Below are 26,864 nucleotides of genomic sequence, written 5' to 3' on the forward strand. Positions count from 1 at the left end.
TTTCTTCATTCTCAGTGGCTGTATATCTTCCTGCAGTCCTCTCTCTGTGATGCCCTAAAGAGGAAAACGTGCTTTTGAGAGAAAACTAAAAGAATTATATGAATTCCATGGAAATTCCACAGGACTGTTTCAGCCAGCCATTAAACAGACTAAAGTAATTCATGAGAGAAAAGAAGCTTATGTGTATGTCTCCAATTTATGTTTTTTTGTTGCCTTTATTAAGAGATTTTTTGGTGGGTCTTACAGCTTTTACCACTGACCTTTTCCCTGGTCCTCTGAACAATTCTCAGTTTAGTTAATTTTGCCTCTGAAATCTTACCTTCCTCTCACCTTTCTTATTTACAGTTTTTCATTAGTTCTCTATATTTAATGCATTTTCTCTCAGTGTTGTAGTTTATCACTTCTTTTCTTGCTCTTATTCTTTTTGTATACTATTAAACAGAGCTGCAGGAATATACTTCTTGAAATCTGAGTTACAGTTTCAGAACGTATCAGAAACATGCTATTTGGAAAAAATTTTGTGCTTTTAAATAGGAAAAGGGTCGATATCTATGAACAAGAATGAAAGAAGTGTTTCAATCATCTCCTTTCTCTTTTGTTTTTCTGTATCTAAGGAATTGATTCTTTAAATATTTATCTTCAGGTAATGAGAAACTGAAAAGCAAACCTCTTTTAAATGAAGAATTCTACAGAATTATAGAACCTGCTTTTCTTCATACTGATCTCTTATGTGCATTAGCATGAGATTGCTGGGTCTTATGTTCAGGAAATGAAAATTCATTTCACTGGCAGAATCCATTATAATTATATTGATTTGTTTTGCTTTCAGTGCAATGAAACTTCCTTCTTTTTTGAAGCACGTAACAAGATCACATGCAAGCATCTCTGGAAGTGCTGTGTAGAACATCATACTTTTTTCAGGTGAGTGATGCAGAAGCTGAAGTTTCATTACTAATGGGAAAGAGACTTTATTGAGTGAGAACCTTGTTATACCTACAGAGAGGCAAAGGCTTGCTGCATAGAAACACATTTTTGCTCTTGGCTTTGGAATGCTTTTTAAAAGCTGATGCCTTCCCTTTTCTTACAATTATCTGAAAGAATAACTGTAAAATAAGGTAGTTTTGTGGTTTCTTTTGTCTTAGAATTTTTTTCAAAACAGTATTTCAATGGCATAACATACGCTTAAACAGAACTGTCCACAAACATATATGGCAGGATTTAAGGTACCATTTACATTTTTACATATTTAACTGCCAAATTTTCTGTAGTAGCATTGACTTTTTGATTTCAGACATTTCTATTTCCTACAATGCACAAAAATTTTGTTTTTCAGAGAGAGATTAATTGAATTTTCAAAATATTTTATCATTTTTTGAAGTGTATAAAATGCTCCCAGGGTTACACTTGAAACCACTTTCTTTTACTGTTGCAAATATATTAACAAAAATGTGCAAGGGTTTCTAGCTGGGAAGTGATTGATGAGATCCTTGGGCTGGCTTGCTTTTGAATTGCTGTAAATGAGTAAGCTCAGAGTCACTCTTGCAACCTCATTACAGTAGCATGATGTTTTTGCCAGCTCCTGTGAAATTTTAAGGTAAAGGCTGCTGATGCCAGCAGTTTACAGATGACCCTGATATACAGAGGTGTGTAATCAAAAGTGGAGGGCATAATAGCTTTGTGATTCTGTCAACCCCATAACAGTCTTCCTGGAGGTAGGGATGAAGAGGAAGTAGCAGAATAATTAATTTTTTTTACCTAAAGTTTGTATTTCTCTTTTCTTTTCTTGGGAGGGAGACTGTGATTGAGATCTATGTATATAATTAATTTTTTTTCTTTATTTTTCAAACTACATAGAGTGCCAGAGAATGAATCAAATTCCCTGTCAAGGAAATTCAGCAAGTTTGGATCCATAGGTTACAAGCATCGGTACAGGTGAATTTATTTAATTGTTTAAAATTCAGTTAATTTCTCCTTTGCTCCCCCTTTTCTCCTCTTTACTTCCAATGAAAGAAAAACTCCACCCAGACTATGACTCAGAACAGTTCTGCTGACAAAGCATGAATTAGGGCCAGTAGCAGAGTCCCCTTGGGATTTTGGCTGTTTTGGTACAAACGTGAGTTACTTCTCATTCTCCAGATTCCCAGGGTTAGCTAAGGCCTACAGTAGCTCTTAGTGAAAGTGAGAGTAACCTTGGCAAGGCTTAAGTCAAAATCTTCTTGTAAGTCCTGAAATTATGTTTGTGTCCTAAAGGGTTTTTCCTGACAACTGGGCAATACCAAAACTAGGAGGCATGTTTGCTTCTGCCTTTCCTCTGGGAATTAGCAAAGAGCTGGTGCAAGGAAGTGTATAACATCAGTAACCGTTGTGATCTTCTTTACAGCTGCCACTGTACTGTGGTGTGGGCTCTCGATCTAAATGGCCGTGTCTCATCCAGCAGCAGTACTGCTGGTGCAGGGATGGTGATGTAAGAATAAAAATGAGGGCAGATCTGAAGGACATGGGGGTATCTTTTCTGACTGGAATAGCTGGCAAAAATTCAAGGCTGCAAGCCTTAAAAGATGCAGTAAACTTCAGACTAAGGGTGGATAGGGTGCATTACCTTTATCCTGAGTTAATCAAGCAGACAGTGTGACATAAAAGGCAATTGATAATACAATACAGTGGAAGATGTGGCAGGGAGAGAGTGTTTAAGATCCTCTAGCTGCTGTGCCACAAAGGACTAGCAGAATACAGGATGTAGTTGAAACTGTAACATGTCAGAAACCCACTAGTTTTAATCAAGTTCTATTGAGATTTAGAGGGTTTATTTCTGTTGAAATGACAGGGTCTTTGTCTAGTGAGTAAGGCGCTTGTTTTGGCAGTTGGTGACCAATGTGTTAAATCCAATTCTGTCCAATTGGTCTGGGTGAGCAATTTTGACCTGAATATTTATGGTTTGCTTTTTAGAATTGTAGAGTTGCATATTCAGTGAATCTGAAAGAAAGAGTGGAAAGCAGCAAATCAAAGCCACACCTTAAAACCAGGCCCCTTTCAAGTGGGGATAAGAATATATTTTTTGGTCTTTTTTAGTTATTTTGAAGCTGCTGGGTGAAAAGCCCAATCACTATAATGGAAAATTCTAGAAGGTTTTTTTTTTCTATGGCCTGCAAATATTCCTGGTTTGTTTAGGATTATTTTTGGCTTGTCTGTATATCTCTCGTTCCACCGTATTTCCACCATCAGTGAAGAAAGACATGGATCATAAAGACGAAGGCTGACAATCATTATTATTTAGGCAGTTTGTTGTCACTGCTCTCAGAAAGAGTTTTCTTTAAAAAGGAAACCATAAACCCCAATTTCTCCATCAGCTCCTGGATAGGGGTTACTACCTGTGGTAAGTAATAACTTCAGTGTGTACAGCCTACTTTTATAATACAAGTGTATTACACTTGTCCTCAGTCAGCCAGAATTAATCATCAGCTTTCTGTTGGACAGATCTTGGATGTAAGATCTTGTACATATGGAAGATGTTACTGATGAAGAAATGGCTATGCCAGTTCTTAGCTTGGGCTGAATTAGCTGAAGACAGTCTAGCATCTGTCTTCTCCATCTTCTCCAATTTATTTCATAATAATCCAGATTACTTGGGTTATCACATTACCTGGCATGACCCAGCTTCTCTTTACTGTAGATTTTACTGCCTTTAGGGTTTCCAGTTGTATCCTAATGCACATGAGCCCATGTATTCTCTTATGAGAAGTGAATAGCTAACAAAACATGCTGCCCACACCCCATGCATTTTTTTTCAGCCTGGAGAACCTCTGTTTCCTTGATAATTTTTCCAATTTTCCAATGATTTTCTTGTATTTTCAAGTGGCAGGACATCTTTGCAAATGACCAGAGACCCTTCTGTGCAGCTCCCGCGGCCTGACCAGTGCATTGAAAGAAGTCGCAGCAAAACTTACCCCAAAAGAACACAACAGACAGGTAAGTCCTTCTCCACTGGGCCTTTGGAGAGATGTCTTCTTTGGTCTTTAATTAATTTTGTTTTCAAGAGGCAACTCAGAACTGCTGCAGTGTTCTCAAAGATCTCTCAGAACAGATTCTTTCTTTTGCCTTAGGTCAGTTTTTATACCCAGCCTTAAAAGTACCAAAAAACTCCAGCTTTATAGGCCAAAGTAAAAGAGATGGCATGGATCAAGCCTGATAACCCCCTGTTTGTAGTTCTAATGTAAAATTAAAGGGAAGTGAAAGTAAAAATTAATAGCACAGGAAGTGAAAGTCAGTCAATACTGTTGCAAGGGTGTGTGTGTTGTCTTTCTTGGTCTCTTTCTTGGTCTCTTTTGCTGGAAATGTGAGGAAAAGGAAAACCTTCCTGTGGCCTCTGGGATGTAGAATTCTCTGGAAAATCATGTTTGTTGTTTTTGTGGATTTAAAGACTTTGACTTTAAAATGAAAAGGCTGCTTTTTCACCATCTTCCTCACATGTATGTGTGCAATCTGTATCACCCATCTGTGTTGCTTTGCCTTTCATTCAACTTGGTTGCCCATGATTTCCAAGTGTGCAGTCAATTTCCACTGGGACAGGTGTATTACCACAAATGATTTTTAAGTTACATGAATTTGTTTTGTTTCCCACTTACAATATGGGCTAAAAGACCTATGTCCCTTAAAAGTCTATCTTTCTCTATAAATGAGCACAATTTTTACTCCATTTTTAATTTTGTATTTGGGTATTCACAGTTATAAACATCTAGTACTCTTTCTCCATTTAAATGGGACTACAGATGCTAAAGGCAGACTAATGCTACTTATCCTACATGTGCACAACACCATAGAATCAGAATGTCAGGTTGGAAAGGACCTCAACGATCATCTGGTCCCACACATCTAATATTATTGTTTATATGAGATGTCTCAGCACCCCATCAAGCTGAGAGTTAAAACTTTCCAAAGTGGCAGAATCTACCACTTCCCCTGGGACACCATTCCAATATCTGACTGTCCTCATAGTAAAAATTTTTCTCTTGTGTCCAATCTGAATTTCCCCAGGAGCAATTTGTGTCCATTGCCCCTTGTCTTGTCCATGTGACTCCTTATAAATAGGGAGTCTCCATCTTCTCTGTATCTGCCCTTTAAGTACTGGAACATTAATAAAGTCTCCCTTAAACCTTCTCTTCTCAAGGCTGAACAGATCCAGTTTTCTCAGCCTCTTCTTGTAAGGCAGGTGCTTTAGTCCTCTGGTCATCCTTGTGGCTCTTCTCTGGACCCTTTCCACCCCATCTGCATCCTTTTTGTGCAGCAGGGACCGAAGCTGAACACCCTACTCCAGATGTGGTCTGACAAGTAGAGCAGGAAGATGTCTTCTTTTCTCTGCTGGTGTTGCCCCATGTGACAGTCTACTGCATATCAGTAGGATAAATACACCCCTTTTCACCAAAACTGGTTATTGAATATAGGAAAGTCCAGTTCACACAATAAATCAAGTTTGACATATTTTAAGCATCACTTGCTAAAAATATCAAACCAATGTAGGTTTTAACTAAAAAAATAATTTTATCTTGGAAATGATTTTTACCAGTGTTGTAAAAAGTAGTGCTTACACCTTTCCCTGACTGAACTGTGTAAGAAAATTATCTGACATTTCTTCTATAAATAAATATTTTGTGTAGTGAGATTATGCCAATTCGACATTTTAAACAGTGTAGTTTTAGTCTGCACATATTACATATTTCTTAAGATGTTTTCTGCAGAATGCCACTTAAATTAGGATCCATCTGGACATGGCTTAAAATTTAACTTTTTAGAACGAAAAGCAAAGTTCCTTTTATTTTCTCAAAACCCAGAACCCAATAAAAACTTACATGTGGTTCTTATCCAATCACTTCCTTCCATCTGGTCTGAATTCAGGATTTTTCCACAGGTGATTCTTTACTTTTTTTTTTCCTTTTCTGAAGACTGCAAAGTGTAGGGAGGACATCCTTTCTGCAGCCACTTCAAGTAACCATTCTGGTTTTGGTTTGTTTTTTTTCTCTTGGTGTCAGTAATGGGACCAGCCACAACAGTGGTTTTGTGGGCCATTAGGTGAACCAGTAGCTATCAGTGCAGGGCTGTAGCATGTGCGGTCTTCATTGTCTCCATTGTAGAGGTGTGTGTGAAGTGCTAAAACCTCCAGCCTCTATCAAGTCATTAAAATGTTTTCCCCTGATTCTTCTCTTTGTATAGCTATTTTGATGTTACAAGTAATGATATAGTATGTTTTGGTTGGTTTTTTTTGTTTTTTTCTGTCACTTGAAGGTAGAGGTTAGCTATCTTTTCCAGAGCTGAATGGCTAATAAAGTTTCTTTGTCTCATTGATCCATTAAAGTACACAAAAATCATTAGGACTGCAGACACTTGGTGAACTCTGGGTTAAGAGTTCGAGTAGGTGCTCTAATGATGATGGAAAATTATGTTCTTGGTGAAAAGATTTGTGCTTTAAGAGAGTGATGGCAGGAGGTGAACCTGCGAACAGAGAGAAACTAGCTTTCTTATATGCTGCCTGACTTCTCTGATAGGATGGACAGTTCAGAGAGTTTGGCTTTAGTGTGGCAGATTATAATCCTGAAGTCCAGATCACAGTGGTTTAAAATGCAGTAACCTCCCTTTTGTCACTTGCTTAATTGATTTTGTATGCTGGTTGTTCTGGGGCTAGGGGGAAAATCAGGACAGAAATCTTCAATGGCTATGTGATGAAAGCATATTTTTATTTGATTATTCTCTATATTCATTTTTATATATTTATTTATATATATTTATTTATTTATTATACATCTCTATATTTATTTTTGGCTGAGAGAGAGTTACAGTTGCATTTTGTTCTGGTTACAAATCATAAACTCAAACATGGAACAGGATCTCTCATTACTCTGCCTTAACTTCTCAGGGCAAGACTGATAACATTCACCTTTCGCAACAGAATGTTGTGTGAAAGCACTCATTGTTCTTTTGACTGAATGCTGAACATGAAGAGCTCCTCAGGAACATTCTCTCTGGACAAACATTGATGTGACCAGACCTGTTGCTGTGGGTCTGAGTTTATTCAGCAGTGGAAAGCACATTGCTAAGGATATCTTGTTGTTTAGTAGCTGAGGACTTGATTTGTCCCAGCCCTGCACACTGGGTACTTGTATAAACTAGGATAAAGTAAGTGCTGCCATTCTGATTTAAAAGCCAATTAGTGAATTCGGTGTAGCTATTAAAATTACAGTACTGTCTGTATTACAATAGTCCTTGAATAACCACAGGCAGTCACAGTCCCTGCCCTGTCTAACTTGCATATTAGCATAGGCAGCTATCATTACCATGCTTCACTATCCTCAGTCATGGAAGTTAGAATGATTTGTCTGATGCATTCAAAGTCACAAATCTGTTCCCAGGAAGCTGTGAGAATGGATTTGAAAGCTAAATTTTAGAAAATGAGACTTGGGGTAATTTTATCTCTTATTAATTTACTTTGAGCTTTAAATTTAAAGTATATTTTAGATCCTAGCTTTTGTAAAAGGATGTATGTGACCACTTCTGCATTTCATGCATGTGGTGTGAGATTCACAAACCCTAGGGCTACAGGTTTGGAAATTATTTTGGAAAATAAACATTATCAGAGTGTAGGGTGTGCCAGTGTAGACATATTGAATTCATTTTTGTAGGCTCTCAGTAAGATACAGAGCAAGGCATGAACTCTTACTGAATGCTTTCCTTTTGATCACACAATCTTCTGCTCTAATTAGGAGATTTAAATACAAGCATTTCTTTTAGATAATGTCAGTGAAATGTCTAGTAGAGAAGAAACAGGCACAACAACAAGCTAATTAGCTGGCCAGGGTCCTGAGGTCTGGACATTTGAGTTATTTTTGAAAATGTAATAGTTATTTAAAATGTACACAGTGTCGAGGTCACTACAAAATGTAACTGAAGTATGTGCATAACTGAAGTTGGTGAAAAATACATAATGAGGAGCATATTTAAATACAATTATTACAGCTTCTGTAATTGTGGACAGAAAGCTCCTAATTAAGCTACCTACTTGTACAGAAGAATTGTACAGCAAGAGCCTTTTCCAAAAAAACCAAAGCAAAGGTCCTCATGATGGGCAGCAGTGGAGGCAAAATGGCTAATATATATTCTTGTTTCAGCAGGAACCTGGTTTGCATTTCTACATAGATTCTGCCTGTGTGTGATAGTCATTAACATTTTATCTTTTCTTTGGTGTTCCCTCAACTATATGTATTTGTTAAAATAATAGAGCAGTTGCCAGGGAACACATTAGTGAGAAGGAGCTTCTTTTTTTAAAGGTTTGGTAGTCCTGTCTGCTCCAAAAGGTGAGCTGCCCCTTGTAGGTTCGGCAGCACCAGCCTTCATGTGAGCAGCTGAAGGACTTGCAATGGTGTCACAGACTTTCTGCACCCAAGTGGACCGACTCTGCATCGCATAACCCGACTGACACCCAGAGAAAGCAGTGTCAGCACAGTAGTAAGGCTATTGCTAACCAGAGCAAAGGATTAGTCCTAGAGGTGGCTATTGCTTTGGTGGCACTTGACCCTTGGATCTTTTTCTGGCAGTTGTTTCACAGCTGTGTCATCTTCTGGAGCATGAGTTCTTATTGTTCCATCAAGTTCTGAGCAATTAGAGGGGCTTAACTGGAAGCTACCTCAATTACATAGTAATATATGAAGTACTGACTTTTTTTTCTTTGAATAAGTCAGATCTTTGCTGATTTGAATACTTCTCAGGGCCAAGTTATCACAGTGAGTTATTATATCTAACATACTAGGAAAGTCAGGCTAAACATACTGGCATGGAAAAAAATGTGATCAGAAACCCTGAGTTATCCTTGTAGTTTCACACTTTTACTTACTTCATTTTAATTTCACTTCCAGTACCCTCCTTATGTGCTGTTATAAAGTTTATTTATTCGTGATTTTTTTACTGTAGGCATCCTTCTCATTTTAGAAGTCAGAGGAAGAAGTCTTTTATGGCCTTAATGAAGATTGGTGATCCTTTTTCTGATAAGTTGTTCATCCACATTAATTCGATAAAGTTTTTGCTCACTAATTCTGTCTTCTTACCAAGCAGATCATAGTGGCAGTGTAGCTATTCTTTACTGATGAAAACAGAAAATAATTGTGTGGGCAGATGTACAGTGCTTCAGAAAGTCTAGAGAATTGGTTGTCTCTTGTTGTATAGAACCGAGAATTCATTCAAAATGCCAAAACTTTACTGTCTTTTCTGTCTGTGAAGCTGTGCCCATTCTGCATTTTCTTCTTCAAAATAGTCCAAATTCTTCCTAGGGCTAATGCTTGCATAAGCAACAGAAATTATCTTGAAGGAAGAAATATCGTACAAGCCAGGCCCCAGACTGCTCCCTTACCCAGCCGGGCAATAGCCTGAAAAACTAATCAGGGAAAAGAGTAAACTATATCATAAACAAATGCAGAAAGGGCTCATCTGAGTTGCTTAAGGAAAGGCTACTGATGGTCTTTGAGACTTCTTGCGCAGCATGAGTCAGCTGCGGAAGACGAGCAGATTTACACACCCTTAGCAAGTAGAGCATTCACTGGAAGTCTTGTACATTTCATCTCTATGCTGCACTGTGTTCAGTAGGGGATATGCTGAAGAGGTGTAGAAACATATATACTGCAGGACTGTTGTGTTTGTGGTTTGTTTGTGGTTTTATATTATTTTAAATTTTTTTTTCCCAGGATCTAAGAACATGAGCCAGATTACATGTGGGGAAAATGAAGGAACTACCAAAATTATTGCACCTTCTCCTGTGAAAAGGTATGTAGACCAGCAGTTCTCTTCCAGTTTTTAAGCGATTGTGCTCTGCATTGGATAGAGAAGCACATTTAGCAATCATTTGGAATAGTTTATCTCACCTTTAAGTTTAGGACCGTCTGATCTTTGTCAGAGGTCATAGTGTTGCCTAGTAATTAATTCTAACAAACACTGATCTTCTGATGAATCTGGAACTGGGGTTCCAGTTGACACAGAGTTTAGAAACCCACAGAGAGGGTCAAGTTAACAGGAAGGCAAACAGTCTCAGTTTTAAGTATGAAAAAGCAGATAATGACCGAAGGGGCACTGGTCAGCAGAGTCCTGTGAAGTCCTGGGTATCTGTATCGTGGGAGCTGTGGGCTGGCTGGCAGCCCTCAGGGCATGGGTCTTCTGCCTCTGCACAGGGCAAAATCTGCTTGGAATCTGTGGGCAGGGAAGAGCTGGGCTTGGCCTCTCTTCCAGCAGAGCTGTTGATCTTTCAGTCCATTACTTGTTACATCATTAAACCCAGAACAAAACCCGTGAGCATTTGTGCCTGATGCTTAGGAGCAGTGAGTTGCCATAAGGCTCCTCTGGATTACCATGGTCTGCTGTACTCAATTATCAGTCCTCTAGTGGCACATCTTGGGTTTTTAGGCACATTTGAAGGGAAAAGGTAAAGCTTAGATTCAGAAAGGGATTTATATGCCTACCCTTTAATTTTAGGGGGAATTCGGGTGCCTGCATCAACAAAGAGTGATCCTACAAAACAGTCAGTCAAAACCATAGCACCTAACTTTTTTGCTTAGTTGCCTGAATGTCTTACTCTGAATGCCCACTAAGCTTGATAGGTTTTTTGGGGATCTCAGTAACTCTGGCCTTATTTCTCCATTGAACCTGTGAGCTTCACAGATGAGGTATCTGGACTGACCTCTGAAGAAGAGCCTAAAAGATTTACTGTAATACTTGGTGGCTAGTGTTTCCTTTCGCTTAATATTTAGAGCAGCTGGCCCTCAAAAGAAGAGCTGAGTTTAATTTTTTCCTCAGTTTGAGGGAAACTGAATCTAGTATTCTAGCCCTTAGAAAATAATGCTGATCATGGGTTAAATCAAACTTTATGGTTTTCCTACTTGGTTATGCTGGAACTAGGCTGTTGAGCAAAAACCAATACAAATACATATAAATATCTACAAGGAGGGTGCAAAAAAGGTGGAGCCAGGCTCTTTTCAGTGGCTCTAAGTGACAGACTCAGACACAGTGGCCACAAACTGAAACATGGGAGGTTCCCTCTGAACATCAGGAACCACTTTTCCACTGTGAGGGTGACAGAACATTGGCATCTGGCTCTATGTGGCCCTGCAGAGGTTAGGACCAGATGACCTCTCAACGTTTCTGCTAACCCCAATCATTCTGACATTCTCTGATTTTTTAGGAAAAATGTGCAAAGCAAGAAGTATCTTTATTCCATAGATAATTGTGTTGGGAAGGGATATGTTGCTTCATTACACCTTGTGTTCCAAATGCTGTGCATGCTTTTTTAGCGATGAAATCTTAAAAATAAATGGATAGGCAGGTTGTAGAGCAAGAACCAAAATAAGGGGCTCTCAACATAGCAGCTTTAAGATTTCTGAGTTTAGTTTATTACTTTGACAGTTTAAGACCAATTCATAGGCACATTCTCACCGAGTCAGAGTTTTAAAAGAGTGTTAATCTTGTTTGTTTTGTTTATCTTTCATGCTTTTCTAGTCAGAAATTGATTTAGTTTTCTCTGTGTGTCTCGCAGAGAGTACATGTAAAACACCTTCCAGGTCTGCCAGGCTTAGTACACATGACAGGCAGCACACAGACTTTGTGAAGCATTTACAATTTGGTTGTTTATTCTAACCTATGAATTTCTTGCATTAATTGTCACTGATGGTTGCAAAACCTCTTTCAGCAGCTGTTACAAGCTGAGTTGATACATGTTGTTGGTCACTTCTGCATAAGTGGTATAAAGTCAAGATAAACTGCAAAAAACCCAACAGTCTTCTCACATGAAATTCAGATCCTGACCTTTTCAAGTACCTTGAGCTAAGTCTCTTTTGCAACTGCACTCATGGAGATAATGCTAGTATCTGAAGAACTGACATGCTCTAGCTCTCTAGCTGTGAAGTATGTGCTCTGAATGAATGATACCTTAGAATCTAGTACAGCAAATTCAGCTCCCCTTTTTGTCCTCTCTTTTCTTTTAAGATTTAAGAACACTGTTTTCAAATTTTTTTTTAAGCTGAACTTCAAACACAGCGTTATTCAGTAGTTTATGCTGTGCAAACCCAACTGCTTTTTGCAGTACCAGACTCAAACTGATTTACCTGAGTTACTTGCTTAGTAACTTAGCAAATGCATATTTTTAAGCCTGGGAATAGATTGTATATGAGTCAATAATTAATGAATGCAGTATTAAGAAAATTATTTACCTGAGAAAGTAAAATTTAATTTCTTTTCCTGCTGACTAACTGTAGCTTTGTATTTTGTTCCCTGCGTGAGAATCAAATTATTAACTTAGTGATCTGATGGCTGAGGTTAAAAGTGGATTAGTGAGTTATGTAGCCACAATTTCTTCATAAAGTCAAGTCTGTCACTTCCTGCTCTGGGCAAAGAACTCTGGCTTTTGTCCTCCTCTCTGCAAGTATCTGTGAACTTTTTTTTTCTTTTTTTCTTTTTTTTTTTTTTTTTTTCCTGATAAAGTTGCATTTTGGAAAGATACAGTGCAGAAACAGCATGGCTAATGACTACATTAGTGAGAAGATGAATGCAAAAGTATGCTTTAGCCACCTTCCTTTTGAAACGGCATTGAGTACTCTATCTTAAGAGCATTAACAGTTTGGAGGTTATAAAACCTGACACTGTGAGAATGGTAGAAATAAAGGAATAATTGGAGCATCCTGCTGTTTCCCCTCCGTCTCCTGCAGGTATGATGGGAGACCAGTTAGAGTGATAAATGTCTTAAGCCAGGTGACCATCTTGACTGTGCTGGTACCTTAACTTGCAGAAGTCAGTGAAAACAGATCTTTAATGCTGTCAAATATATGCCTAGTGCCTAGTAAAAAGAAAACATAAGGAGTTACTGGGGAAGGAATGAAAATAATATACTGTTCTATGAACCTGTAGTCTGTCATGTTTTGAATAGTTATTACTACTGCCTTTGTTGGTCCCATCTTAAAGAAGGTACTCTAGACCTAGAAAAATGGTAGGGAAATATGATAAGGATAATTAGAGGTATGTGGAGATTCTTATCCTGGGAGAGATTAAGTAGTCTGATATTCTTCGCTTAGAAAAAAGATGAGACAGTTGTTAAAAATGTATTAAAAATATATGAGGTGGAGTTTATGATGAGGGAACAGTCATTTATATGTTTTTTTTTCTTTTATAAGGACAGAACTAGCAAGGAACACAGGATGGAGGATTTGAACCAGGTGGAAGTTTTGAAACAAAATTAAATAATTGTTTGTGCCATGATTAAGTACTGGAACATACAGTTCTGGAACAGAAATTAAAAAAAGTCCAAGAGGTGTTTAAGTAAACCCATGAAAGAAAGTTCCATCAAGAGCTATGTAAAATATAAGCCTCTCATTCAATGATCTGTTAACTTCATATAGTGGAATATGTGCATATACAATGTGCTTCAAGAGCATATTGTATATTTGCCCTACTGTTAGGCTTTTTGCCTAAGCATCTGTTCTCTTTCTTTTTTCTGATACAAGACTGACCTTTTTTTCTGACTCAGCGCTGCCATAATTATGAGCTTCTAGAGCTGATATTCAGGTTTGGGTTTTGTTCGTTTGGCTTTTTTGTTTTGTTTTGTTTTCTTTCTTCCAATCTCTCTTTGTAGCAGAGATTCTTCAGTGTAGCAGCTATTTGCCCTGTTTTACATAGCAGGCAAGTAGGTGTATGCCAGTGTAGTTGTAATGACTGTATGTCTTTTAAGATTATTTTTTAAGTGGTCAAGGGAAGAGAACATGTACACAATGGGTTTCAAATATATATGTCTGTACTTTTATTTAGCTTTAGAAAGATGAAAAATGAAAACAGTCCAGAAACCCAAAGAAGTAAAACAGGTGCACCGTGGGAGGAAAATGGCCCACAGAGGTAAGGCGAGGCATGATGTCTTATGTATTGGTAGATATCATGCCATAGCAATAGATTGAAGGATGCTGACATTTTATATTAATTTGTCAATGGGGTCACAATAAACCTGTATTCAATAGAAGCAGATAGCTCCTGTCATGGACAAATAATCTGTTAAAAATTAGGAAAATAGGTATAAAAGGAAGTGGTCACTGTGTGAGAGTCACTAGTAGCTTTTTCCATCTCTTCACAGACCTCTGCTATTGAGTATATTTATCAAAGACCTGGCAAAAAAGTGATAAAATTTGTTGATGGTACAAAATTGTTTAGAATAGTGAGAGTGGAAGTTGTCTGTGAAGAGTGGCAGAAAGTCACACAAAGTTTGAGTGATGAGTCAAAATGAGGTACTGTGGAGTTATGGTGGATAACTTAATGAAAACACCAACTATGTAGGAGTCAAAAACACAATTAGTAATTATTAGAAAAGTGAGAGAACAGCATTATGCCGTTACATAAATCTGTGGATCACATGTTTGCTCCATGAACTGTGAGTGCAGTTCTGAAGTCCTTATCTCAGGAAAAGGAAAAGGCTTCAAGAGGGCCAGCAAGAGTAATCAAAGATGTGAATGGCTGTGCAGGAAATCTGTACAATGAGCAACTGTAGAGGCCAGGCAGAACACTTCCTTCAGTCTGGAAAAGAGATAATTTCACAGAATGTGGTCTAGAATGAGTTGTACAGAGAGAGGAGAAAGAGGTCAAAATTGTATTTTTCCAGCTTCAGAAGGGTGCAGCTTCAGATGAAGATATTTGGGGGTGGTTTAAAAGCATTGAGAAAAGTGGTGAGTAGTAACTCAATGATAGGATACCTGTGGTTCTCCTCTACAAGAGATAATAAAAGTTAGTGGATTCCAGAGAGAAGCTGGGTGAGTCACAGAGGAGAAATCCCCCAGGGCTTCTGAAGACAGAAGTAGAGCAGCTCTCTCACTAAGTCTTCTGGACTGGGAATAGCATGGGACTGAGAAAGCACTGGGAAGATACCATACATACTTAAAGTTTTTGCTTCTTGTAGGCGATTGTTTATGACCACTGTTGGAACAAGACACTGAAGTAGATGTCACATTAAGTGTAATCCAGAACTGTCATGGTTTTTTAATCACGATTCAGATCTATATGCTGTATCTTTTGGTTTTATTCTGTGTTTTCAAAGTAAGGGCAAGTCAGTGTATAAATATTCTGCTGCTAGGATAGATGTTTATTTGTGACTTATAAAGAGGAAGTGCTGCAAGCTTGTCATGTTGTGTATCTCCAGTGTTAAAATTGCTCTCAGGGTAACAGGAAGTTAGATCCCTCAAAGACAGGTATGATTACATTTTTGCAAGTTCAGCTATTTAAAAGGGCTGTGTAGTTTCAGACACATAAGTAGACTGCATGCTGCACCGAGGCTTTCACAGCTTCTAATAATAATTGTAATTGAAATGAACTGTGGCAAATTTTCAATGGTGAAGCACACAGTAAGCAGTAATCAGCAGTCTGCAGGAGCAGGTGAGGAAGAATGTATTTAAAGTCCAGAGTGTTTTAGGAAAGGAGAAAGAAATAGCTAAACTGGAATTCGGTGAGAATATCATGTTTACCACATAGCTGTTGTGAAAGTGCCTAAGTAATATTAAGATGTGTGGTTGTGTTTAGCATCTTTCCTTCAATAAATTGTGGAATGTTATCAGTGGACAACCTTAGAGTGATAGTTACTCTACCACAGTCTCTATTACACTGATGGAAAAGGTCCTCACACTTCTGTAGGAACGGATCACAGGATTTTCCATATGAGATTATTTATACAGACATTTAATAGCCTGCATCTAATTCATTTACAACCCAACTCACTAGGTCCCATCAAGGCTTAAGTAAATAACCTGAACCTTTACAACACCACCGCATCATTGGCAGAGGGTTGCTTGGATGAACAACAGAGAAAATAGAACCAAGGTAGTTTCATAGTCCCAAGCATTAGCTCTGTGGTGAAGATGTGGGTCATGGTGAGAGCACTGTTTCCATCCATGGAGAACAGAAAGAGTAGAGCTGCATTTGGGTTGGATAACTCTTACAAAAGTGCAGAAATGTTATTATGGTAAAAGTAAAAAAAGTATATACTTGTTTCTATATTTTGTAAGCTGAGAGCTGTTGGCTTGGCAATGCTAGGAGGTCTCTCTCTGACATTTTCGATGTTTAGTGTAAAATATTTATTGATGGAAATAACATCTGTATTTACATTACACACACAGGTACATGTATAGCTGAATATGTATATAAATGTGTGAGGAGCCCTTTCATTTTTGTGGACCGAATCTCAGCTATCCTAAATGGCCTGGAAGTTTCAAAGCTGTCTATTTGCTCTTCATTTTTAACTCTAGTGGGCTGTATAACTCTCCCAGTGACCGCAACAAATCACCAAAGTTTCCCAACCCTCGGCGAAGGCCATCAGGGGGCAGTGAGAATGAGCCTGGGCAGCCAGTCCGGAGGAGGTAAGACCCTGGGTTAATTACTGTTAGCATGCCACAGGAGAAAGCTTGAGGTTCTGAATGGTATGTGTTCAGTAAAGACTATTGGAGACACAAATGGATCCTGGCCCGGTTGTTAGTTAACTAGTTGTTAGTGCAACAAAGATTAAATGAATGAGCCATAGATTTGTCTTCAGCAATCCTATGAATTTTCATTAGATATAATACTAGTAAAAACAGAACTATGAGGTAGTTAATGTGCTTTTAATGAGGATGTGCTGAATTCAGTAATTTAGGAAAATAAAATGAGATAGATGGAGATTCTCTGCTGTGATTCCAGGAGTATGTTCAAAATGCAAATTACAGGGACAGTTCTGAAATGATACAATTTTGAGAGACTACATCTTACCTGGTGTAGTGTGTCCTGCTGAGAAGTGGCTTTCATTGCTGAGGTAGCCTGGTGCTGTGGTCTATTTTGAAGTATAGGCAAGCATAGCTACTGGGCCATATTCATCACCAAAGTCTTCCAGAACTGCCTTGTTAGCCATTGCTTGAGAGCTGCATCTCCTTCTGACATGTCTGAAGTGATTACCTGTTTGGCTTCCAAAGCCAGGGTTTGCAAAGGGATCTCTGACAATGCAGGTATCTCTACAAGGAAGTCTAGTTTGGTGTGAAGTTGTTGGAGTGTCAGGTTTCTGAACTGCTGCAGACCTTTTATCTGCCATTAACTGCCTAAAACAGGAGTGAAAAAACTCCTTCGTGGTGTACGGTTAGTGACCTAATGCAGGAGTTAAAGTAAATTTGTGCAGCTCTCTCTAGGTCAATAGAGTTATGTTGATTTACCCTGTTGGATAGAGCCCTTGTAAGTGTTAATGTCAATGTGTTTCCTGAGTGGGTTTTCTGATTCATTAATAGTGTCATTGCCAGAATAACTTGTTGGGCTCTGTAAAAACAAACAAAAAGGAATAGAGAAGTGTAGTGCAAAACTGTCTTGTACCAAGGAAATTACAGGGCACTATGCAGTAGAAGATTTTTTGACATATTTAGTGTATATCATCTGGGATTTGCATTTGGCTGATGTACTTGGTAGACAGGTCATCATGCCAACATCAGGTTTTCTCTTGGGCCAGCAGACCAGCAAAATGTTTTTAAAAGTCTTATCTCGTGTGTCAGACGGTGAAGACTGACAATAGCAGGTAGATTCTTACCTAATTATTTCTTCCTGCATCTTGATTTTATTGATTCACTTTCCTTTTTCAGCTGTTTAATAACAATATTCATGTTGTTTATGCAGTCATTACTGGAATTAAGAAGAAAATGTTAGGCTTTGCTAGGCTGGAAACAGTAGGAAAATCTAAGGGCCAGCCCACTGTGCTTAACCTTGCAAGACTGAGGTTTGCAATGAGAGCTTGAATGAGATCATGACTGTACAACTTACTGTAGAGCTGACTTGCAAAGTTTAAAACAAAACCATGCCCTGTTTTTTTCTGCCTTAAGTCGTGCTGGAAAAGAAGAAGAAACCTTATTAAAGTTTTGTTGTCTTTATGTTTGACTTAGGGGTTATTTTTGTTGTTTGGCTTTTCTTTTGGTTGGGTTGTTTTTTTGTTTTTGGGGATTTCTTGTTTGTTTTGATTTGTTTTTCAATAGGAAGTTTTCTGTATTTGTATAAGGTGACATTTCATTAAAACTTCCTTAATGTCACAGGAAAAATCAAAACAGTGGTGAAGATTCAGATTTAAAGCAAAGGAGAAGGTAAATATGCAATCCATAGCAGCCATTAAATGATAGTGGAGGTATTGATCATATTTTAGTTCCCTCTATCCCCTCTCCCTTTCTTTCTCCATCCTGTTAAATGTTTAAAAGGCTTATGTACTGAACATTTAATCTTTTATGTCCTGTATTACCTTTCCTAAAACACTGTAGCATAGCTCATCACAGCACAGATTCCTACACACTGCCTTGCATATTGTTACTGTGGGTTGTGGATGTTTAATAAAGGCTTGCCTGTCACTTGAAAGTCAATTATGGAATATTTAGATTTTGAATTTTGCATATGCAGATTTTGTTTTGGGTTCTGCATCCTCTCAGTCCACTTTTAATTAATCTGTTTTGAAAGCAAGTGCACTATAATTGGAAATTAATTGTTAAAAAACCCCTTGAGATTAGAGACATACATGACTTCCTACAGTTTTCTCACTTTACTCTTGCACATTATTTTTTTCCCTGTGCAGTCTTTACTAATTGTCACATTTCCAAGTAAAAGCTGGTGTGAACTTGGTTGTATCCTTCGGCAGCTTCAGTTTTTGACAGATTTTTCCATCTGGAGTTCTCTAGTGCCACATCTGTCTGCCATGACTGTGCTGTGCTTTTATTCCTTCCTGTGCTCCTGCCTTGGTGGCTGGGAAGAAGAAACTGCAGTAAATTTCAGTGTCAGAGTCTCCTGAAGCTTGCAAAGGGGAGTGGGCATTCCCAGGGTGTGATTCACTGCTGCAGCACAGGGAAGGAGCTCTGGCAGAGATACAGACATCTCAGGTACAATCATAGGAAGTCAGGAAGAGTGTTCACATATATTGTACCTATTGTAAAACAAGAGATAATTTCTCAGAAATATGCTACAATTACATGCTGTTGATGGTTGTCCTGTGGTAGATGCCCAGCTCATAAACCGAAGAGATTTTAGTTAGGCATCTCAGGACCAAAACCCTAATGCTCAGAGAGGACCTCTTCCCAAAGGCTGTGCCTGCTCTATTACATTACAAGTGTACAAGTTGATCATTGTATATTGGAATAGACCTTTTACACTTGTTCACTGTTTGGCTATTCTCTTTTCTTTTTAATCAGAAAAGGACTGCGCTAGAACATGACCCTTCTCTGTCATCTATTTCTCTGAAATACCAAATCCTGCAATTCACCTTACCCCCTAAGCCACCTCTTGGTCTGCATTTGTTGTCTTGACAAACAGATCATGCCTTCATTTTTGCTCCTTGTGTCAGACCATATAGTTATACCATCTACAAAAATACCAAATATATATATATATATGTATATACCCAAATACATTGCATGACCAAGAAAACACAAGAAAAAAGAATGAAAGGTGCTTTATAATTGTAAAGATCAGGATGACCTCATGTGTTCTTGGACCTGACTTAGGAAACCACCTTTATTTCTATTTTTGATATTTTATTAAGTTCAGTTCAGTAAAAGCTGATGTTTAGTAGTGAAAGATAATATTCCGACAGCCAGAATGAGCAGCTGCCACTTATCTGACATGAGCAGCCCTTCTGTAACCTCAAAAGTGCTTTTCTGATAGGGAACACAATGTAATTTGATGCTCAGTATCCAAAAGGTGGATCAGATTTCACACAGAATCACAGAATGTTCAGGGTTGGAAGGGACCTTGAGAGATAATCGAGTCCAACCACCTGCTAGGGCAGGATCATCTAAAGTAGGTCACACAGGAACGTGTCCAGGTGGGTTTTGAATGTCTCCAGAGAAGGAGAAGCCACAACCTCACTGGGAAGCCTGTTCCAGAGTTCTGTCACTCTTGCAGTGAAAAAGCTTTTTCTTATATTTATGCGGAACCTCCTGTGGTCCTAGAATTGGTCATCACTAAGAAAAGACTGGCTCCATCCTCCTGACACTCACGCTTTACATATCTGTATGTATTAATGAGGTCACCCCTCAGTCAGCCCCAGCTCCCTTAGCCTTTCCTCATAAGGGAGATGTTCCATTCCCTTCATCATTTTGGTTGCTCTGTGCTGGTCTTTTTCAATCAGTTCCTTGTCCTTCTGGAACTGAGGGGAACTGGACACAATATTCCAGATGTGGCCTCTCTAGGGCAGAGTAGAGGGGGATCTCTTGAACTACAGGCCATACCCCTTCTAATGCATTAGATTCTTGGCCACAAGGGCACATTGTTGGCTCTTGGTCATCCTCTTATCCACTTGGACATACATGGAGTGGTTTTCCCCAGATGTAAGACTCTACATTTGCCCTCCGGCCTTTCTAGGTCTTGATGAATGGCAGCACAGCCTTCTAGTGTGTCAGCCACTGACACATTTCCTTTCCTTAAAAACTAGAAAAAGGCTTTTCTTGAATCTGAGGAAATAGTATGTTTTATTTTGCACTTCTGTGACTGTGTGATTTTTGCTGGCTTGGTACCTTACAAGATAAATTTCTTGAATCAGAGGAAGAAAATACTGGTGCTGGGAAATGTAGGGGAACAGACTTCAATAACCTCAAGTATAAAAGAACAGTATTGCTCAAATGATCTAGTAACACTGAGATTCAAGAAAAGTGGAATATTTATTAAACATCTGAATAGATTTGGAGGAGGGAGGAGGGAAGCCATCTTTTGGGGCATGTAAGGTTTCCTGCAGTTGTAGGGCAGCTGGACATGGAGCCATTGATCACAACTCTTTGGGTGCAATCTTCTAGCCAGCTCCTTATCCACCAAATGCTCCGTCCATCCAGGCCATGTCTCTCCATCTTAGAGACAAAGATGTCATGTAGGAACAGTGTCAGATGCCTTGCACAGGTGCAGATAGATGACATCAGTTGCTTTTCCCCTGTCTACCAGAGCTGTAACTGTGTCACAGAAGGCCTCTAAATTTGCCCTTAGTGAAGTCATGGTGGATGTCACCAACCACCTTGCTGTCTTTGATGTACCTCAGTGCAGATGCCAGGAGGATTGCACCTGGTACAGACTTACTGGTCTGTAGTTCCCTGGGTTTTCTTTGCTCCCATTTTTAAATATGGGGGTTATGTTTCCCTTTTTCCAATCTGTGGGAATTTCTTCAGACTGCCATGACTTCACAAATATGATGGCTAGTGGCCTAGCAACTTCAGCTGCCAGATCCTTCAGGACCTGTGGATGTGTCTCATCGGGTCCCATGAACTTGTGCACTTCCAGGTTCTCTAGGTGTTCCCAGACCTGATCTTTACTTACTCTCAGTAGTTCTTCACTCTTCCAGACCCAGCCATTGCCTTCTTTGACTTGGGTGGTGTGCCTTACATAGTTTACCAGTGAAGAATGAAGCAAAGAATTTTTTGAGTACTTCAGCCTTCTCTGTATCCTCAGTAACCAGGTCACCTGTATCCCTCCAAAATGTCCCCCCCATTCTCTCTCATTTTATATCTTTCTCTGTCATTTATCTGAATCCTTTTCTATAATTTATCTCTAATGTCCCTGGCCAGATTTAACTCCATCAGGGCTTTATGTTTTCTAATCTGATTTCTTGTTTCATAAATAATTTCTTTGTAATCATCTCAGGTTACCTGTCCTTGCTAATGTCACCTAATCATTTGAAGCCTTGCAGTCTGAGGTGATACAGAAGTTGCTGCTTTATTTCATTTGCCAAACATGACACACCATCTTTGTAATTGTGCATTGTATCATCCCAAAATGGTGCTGAAATACCTGCCAATGTGTGCACTTCAACCTATCTGTATTTATGAAGATCAATAGAGTCATAGTGTCTGTGGTGTTTCTTCATACTGCATGACAGTTGAAAAATGATATGAACTTACAAGAAGCCAGATGGAAGTTGAAGTGAATCGAAAAAGACAGATCTGATGAGCATTTGATTTTGCCTGCAAAATCAAAATTACTGTGCTGTTTCTGTTGGACGCCCCACAGTAACCAAGAAGAAGAGCCATAATGCATGCAGTTTAAAGATAAAACATTTCACAGCTGGAAGAAACATGTCACTGTGGTGTACACACAAAGAATGCTGAGAGATAAAAGAAAATAAAAATGCAGAGCAGTGATTCGAAAGCAAAATAGCACTCAGCTAACACTGCATGCAGGCTGTACGACTTTTGAAGGAGGTATTCCAAATCAATTAATGAGAAACAAATAGTACACTTTTCAGGCATAGGCAAGGCCTCTATAGTATTTTAATTTTGATTTTCATGCTCTTTATAGTGTTGTTTATTCCTTGTTTAGAACTTCAGCACTTCTGATAATTCTGATAGTAGATAATTATTCTTGAGATGTTGCTTTTCTTCTCTCCAGATCACGGTCTCGCTGTAACACCAGCAGTGGCAGTGAATCAGAAAATTCCAACAGAGAACATCGGAAAAAGAGGAACAGGTAACCTTTATATATTTTAGATACAGACACATGGAACACAAACAAATGAAGGTGGACTTTTCTGAGACAGACCTAGTAAGAATGACACTTGCATGTTATATGAATACAGTCCTCCTGAGGCAGATTGATGTCCTTTTTAAATGAGATCATCATAAAAAACATATACACCATCAGTGTATGCAATGAATGCATACCCTCCTGTTCCTTGGGAGGAACCCATTAATGAAATTCAAATATGGGTCACATTTACAAAATATTTGTTTTGTTAATGCAAATGAAGTTGATATTGGTGATGATAATGTATTTACAGCATCAACTGGTGCTGGCAAGTTTTGGTTTTATATTCTGTTTTTCTTGTTGCTCATGAAAAGAGCATAACAACTGATTAATTGTTGGTAAAAAAATCTTTTAAAACTTCAACTTTTATGCTGCACTTGAGATAACACCATTTGATGGTTATTTATGAAAAAGTATTTTTAAAAGCACATAGAATTACTTCATATTGCATATACAGAGCATAAGATAAATGTCTCTGGGCAGTAGAGGAATGGCTTAGATTTTCTAAGAAGCTGTCTGTACAAATTGTTATATTTTTTCTTGTTGGATATGCAGTACTATTAGTAATAAACCACTTCCAGATTTTTGGAAGCTCTTAGGAATTATTATAGGGTAGTTAGTGCTGCATAAATGCTCAGTATAATAATATTTTAAGCTTGACTTGCAGTATTTAAAGAGATGCAAAAAAATCATTGTGACATTCGAATGGGCTTGTATAAAGCCTATCTGAGACATGAGAGTTCACATAAATTAGAATGGTCTTGTGAGATACTTAGTTAAAAAAAACCTGGTGTGCATGGAAGATTCGTTCTCCAGGTGAGCTCCAAAGTTTGAATGAAATGCTGAGTACAGTTTCAGTGATCACTAGGTAAATGGTATTTTGTATCTCTTGCTCTTAGAACACTCTTGTTAGGTTATTTATTCTTCCTGTGAAACTTCTTGCTCAGGGAGCACCACAAGCAGATGAAAGAACTTAAAGACTGACCATATGAATGTTTCTAAGACCTTCTTGTAACATAAAATCCAATTTGTAAGAAGGATTAGTACTACTTATCATTTTCTGTAGAATAAAACGGCCTTTCCCAGCTTTTCTGCACTCCTTGGAAAACCACTTAAAATTAAAAAGAAGAAGATCTATTTGTGCTGATTGTTTTTATGTTTTTCCATTTTTCAGAATGCAAGATACTTTAAAAAAATTAACATTGCAGGATCTCTTAGGTGAGCACCTGAAATCGAACCAGATAAGAAATCACTACTTTTAGTGAATTACACTAGTACGCAAGTAGTAAATGAGTTAGAGGTCTGAGATTTGTTCCTGGTCCTCAGGTGCAGAAAAATCACCAGTTGTAATGATTTTCTGTGTTTTGTTAGCAGCCACAGCGGAAGTACAATAAGCTGAAAAGGCACAGCCACTGAATATCTTTCTCTTTAGCAGAGTTGAGCCAGCCCTGACAGGGTTAAATGAGACAATATAATGAGGCTTGCAACTGCCATTACTCAAGTTTTACCTCTTTCATACATTAATACTAATTTAATTCCCAAGTCCCTGACACAAACAAACATGTATTGTTTTATTGGAATAAAATGGCAGAATTTTTCTTTCACATTGCCTGAAAGAATCTGTTTCTGATCACAGAAGAACAGAACATTTTGTTCACACAAGCAGAGATAACTGTGAACTGTTTATCAGATGAAAACAAATTAGCAGGGAAAAACAGAAGTGCAGGTGAGAACTTCTGAGGTTGCAACACTAAAAAAAGATTAGGGAGAAAATCTTTACTTCCTCTTAATCAGTCTTTGAGGTTTTGCTCCATCATATGAGTGCTTTATCCCAAGCACGTGTTCGTACAAAATCAAGGAAGAACCTATGATGGGCATATTTCAGTCACAGAAGAAACATACTTACTTTTCTTAGTGTTGTAGCTGAAATTGTTGTAGATAATATGTGCTGGAGCATAGTCTTCTACTTGAATACACTTAGGAGATTCATCTTATAAGAATTATACAAGAATTATGGAAGACCAAATGGTTGAGGCTGACAGGAACCTCTCGAGGTCATCTGTCCAATCCCTGTGCTTAAGCATGTCAGCTACATCTGGGTTCCCAGACTGTTTTCAAGCATCGCTAACAAAGGAGACTCCACCACCTTTCTAGGTAACCTGTGCCCGTGTTCAGTCACCTGCAGAGTGAAAAAGTGTTTCCTGGTGTTCAAAGGGAACCTCCTGTGTTTCAGCCTGTGCCCAATGTCCTGCCTTTTGTCTTGTAGCTCACTGTTCATATGCTACAAGAAGCAGCAGAAAGGAGGCAGAGTAGAAATATGAAATATTTGGGGATAAATAACTGCATTGCTAAGGACCATGCTTGCCATGCATTGGTAGATGCTACTCTACAGTTGAGTGGACCAGAGCAGAAATGATGTGTTTTCACCCTTAGTGATATTTCCTTCATGGTCAGTATGGAAGTGTGATTTCAAATACAGAGATGCAGGATCTCATGTGCTCTGTCTGAGAGCAGAGACTTTGTGGTCTGCTGTGTTGTGTGGGCTTCCTGACAAGAATGATTATTTCTTACTGTTTTATGGCAAGCATCTGAATGCCTCCCTTAAACTGCAGCTGGCTACTTGACCTGTTAATAGTTGTCTAGGAGAGGTGGGTTAAGGTACTGACAAGCAGGTGGACACACCACCCATGTGTGAGTCAGACAGACATGTGTCTTCTTTTTGTGCAAAGGATTGCCATATGTGGGATGTAGTTGACTGTGTTTATACCATGTGGGATGATTGCTGTCTCCACTAATTGGATTATTCAGAATGAAATGCTGTGTGAGTTCTTTCACTAAGTCCTTAGACAGAAGTTTATGTTAATCCATGTCACCAGATTACAGGTTTTAAAAGACTTGCTTAGAATTCAAAGCCTGATGTTGACTTCTTCTCCAGATGCTTGGTACCATTTGGTGGGGTTGTGGTGATTTACAATTGCTGGGGATCCAGCTCAAAATTCATTACCCATATGAGAGAAGATCTGATGAATGGAAAAGCAGCAGCCTGTGTATCCAGTTTAGCCTGATACAATTCAAAACTCATGGTGAAGGGTACATCTGTAGTGAAGAGTAACAACAGCATTTCCTATCAGTCACATCCCTTTATCTGTGCTGGCTTGTTTGCTTGTTTTACCTCTCAGTCTTTCTGTTTTTGTTAAGCTCCTCTGGCTTCTTCAGTGTACTGCTCATACCATCCTATCAATGAACATACTCTTGGACTGATGTCTCCAGGGTTGTTTTGAAATCTGCTGAATTTTAAATTCTCTGCTGTGACCAAGTATTATGCATTTGCTCCACCTTAGCTGTAGAGCTTTGAACGGCCCAGTGCTGGCACATTGGTTTGCCTGGCTGGTTGTGCTATTGTGGAGTTACTTCAGCCTGCTAACAAATGGGCTGAATTAATAAGATTTTGACAGTTGGTTTAATCTGCACTACATTCCAGTAATAGATTCGTGGATTAAAAAAATACAAAACCCAAAACAACAGCAGCAAAACCAAGCAAAACTCAAGAAGGCATAAAAGGCATATCATGTCTCGCAGAAGACTACAAGCAGAGACAACAGCTGAAGCCACAGCAGTGCAATGTCAGGGTTATGTGTTTGGGGATGCCAGGAAGATCTGTGGGCATCCTGGGCTTTGTGGCAGGTCAGGCTGAAGGAATTGCTTCCTCTGAGCAGGAACTCACCAGGGGCATCCCTGAGGGATTTTGCCTGGATCCTAGGAATGTGCGTGTTGCAACAAACTATTTGAAATAGTTTCAGTTGTAGAGTTCTATATCATGATTGGAGGGCTACAGCTTCTGTAAATGAGGTGGACTGGAATATGCATCAGAGACTTCATACTAAACTTTCAGTACTTTTTTGCAGATTACGGCAAGAGAATGACATGGTTGACTCAGCTCCTCAGTGGGAAGCTGTGCTACGGAGACAAAAGGAGAAAAACCAGGCAGATCCAAACTACCGGAGATCCAGACACAGATCTAGATCGTATGTAACCTCTTTGACATGAAAATCAAGTCTGTTGTAACATGCAAAAAATGGGAGGAGTATATCCAGTGTGGGGGTGGCTTTCGGGTGCTAAGGAACAGAGACTTTCATATGCAGACTTTCATATATCTCACATTAGCAGATTTGTCTTTGTGGTCAAATTCCCTTTGTTTAGTGATTTGAATTTTAAGGCACAAGAATCACATGAAGGGCTTTGTAACAGAGCTGATCACCATGAATTCGGGTGAAGTCCTGCGTGGTTTTGTGGCTCACTGAGCTTTAGTTCTGTAATGAGGACAGTGACTTCCC

General features: G+C 38.8%; 1 protein-coding gene across 1 annotated transcript in view; it reads left to right on the forward strand.

Annotated features, from left to right (window-relative positions):
* The window catches only part of EPB41L4A (erythrocyte membrane protein band 4.1 like 4A), a 121,339-nt gene that overhangs the window by 84,875 nt on the left and 9,600 nt on the right, over positions 1 to 26,864 (forward strand). The window contains exons 10-18 of the mRNA XM_030467418.1: positions 830 to 921; positions 1,855 to 1,932; positions 3,854 to 3,966; positions 9,720 to 9,798; positions 13,819 to 13,902; positions 16,290 to 16,400; positions 18,081 to 18,128; positions 22,396 to 22,473; positions 26,436 to 26,555. Coding sequence (XP_030323278.1) covers positions 830 to 921; positions 1,855 to 1,932; positions 3,854 to 3,966; positions 9,720 to 9,798; positions 13,819 to 13,902; positions 16,290 to 16,400; positions 18,081 to 18,128; positions 22,396 to 22,473; positions 26,436 to 26,555 — 803 coding nt within the window. The remainder of the gene's footprint in view (positions 1 to 829; positions 922 to 1,854; positions 1,933 to 3,853; positions 3,967 to 9,719; positions 9,799 to 13,818; positions 13,903 to 16,289; positions 16,401 to 18,080; positions 18,129 to 22,395; positions 22,474 to 26,435; positions 26,556 to 26,864) is intronic.

Source organism: Calypte anna, chromosome Z (genome assembly GCF_003957555.1).
Source record: "Calypte anna isolate BGI_N300 chromosome Z, bCalAnn1_v1.p, whole genome shotgun sequence".
Classification (NCBI taxonomy): Eukaryota; Metazoa; Chordata; class Aves; order Apodiformes; family Trochilidae; genus Calypte; species Calypte anna.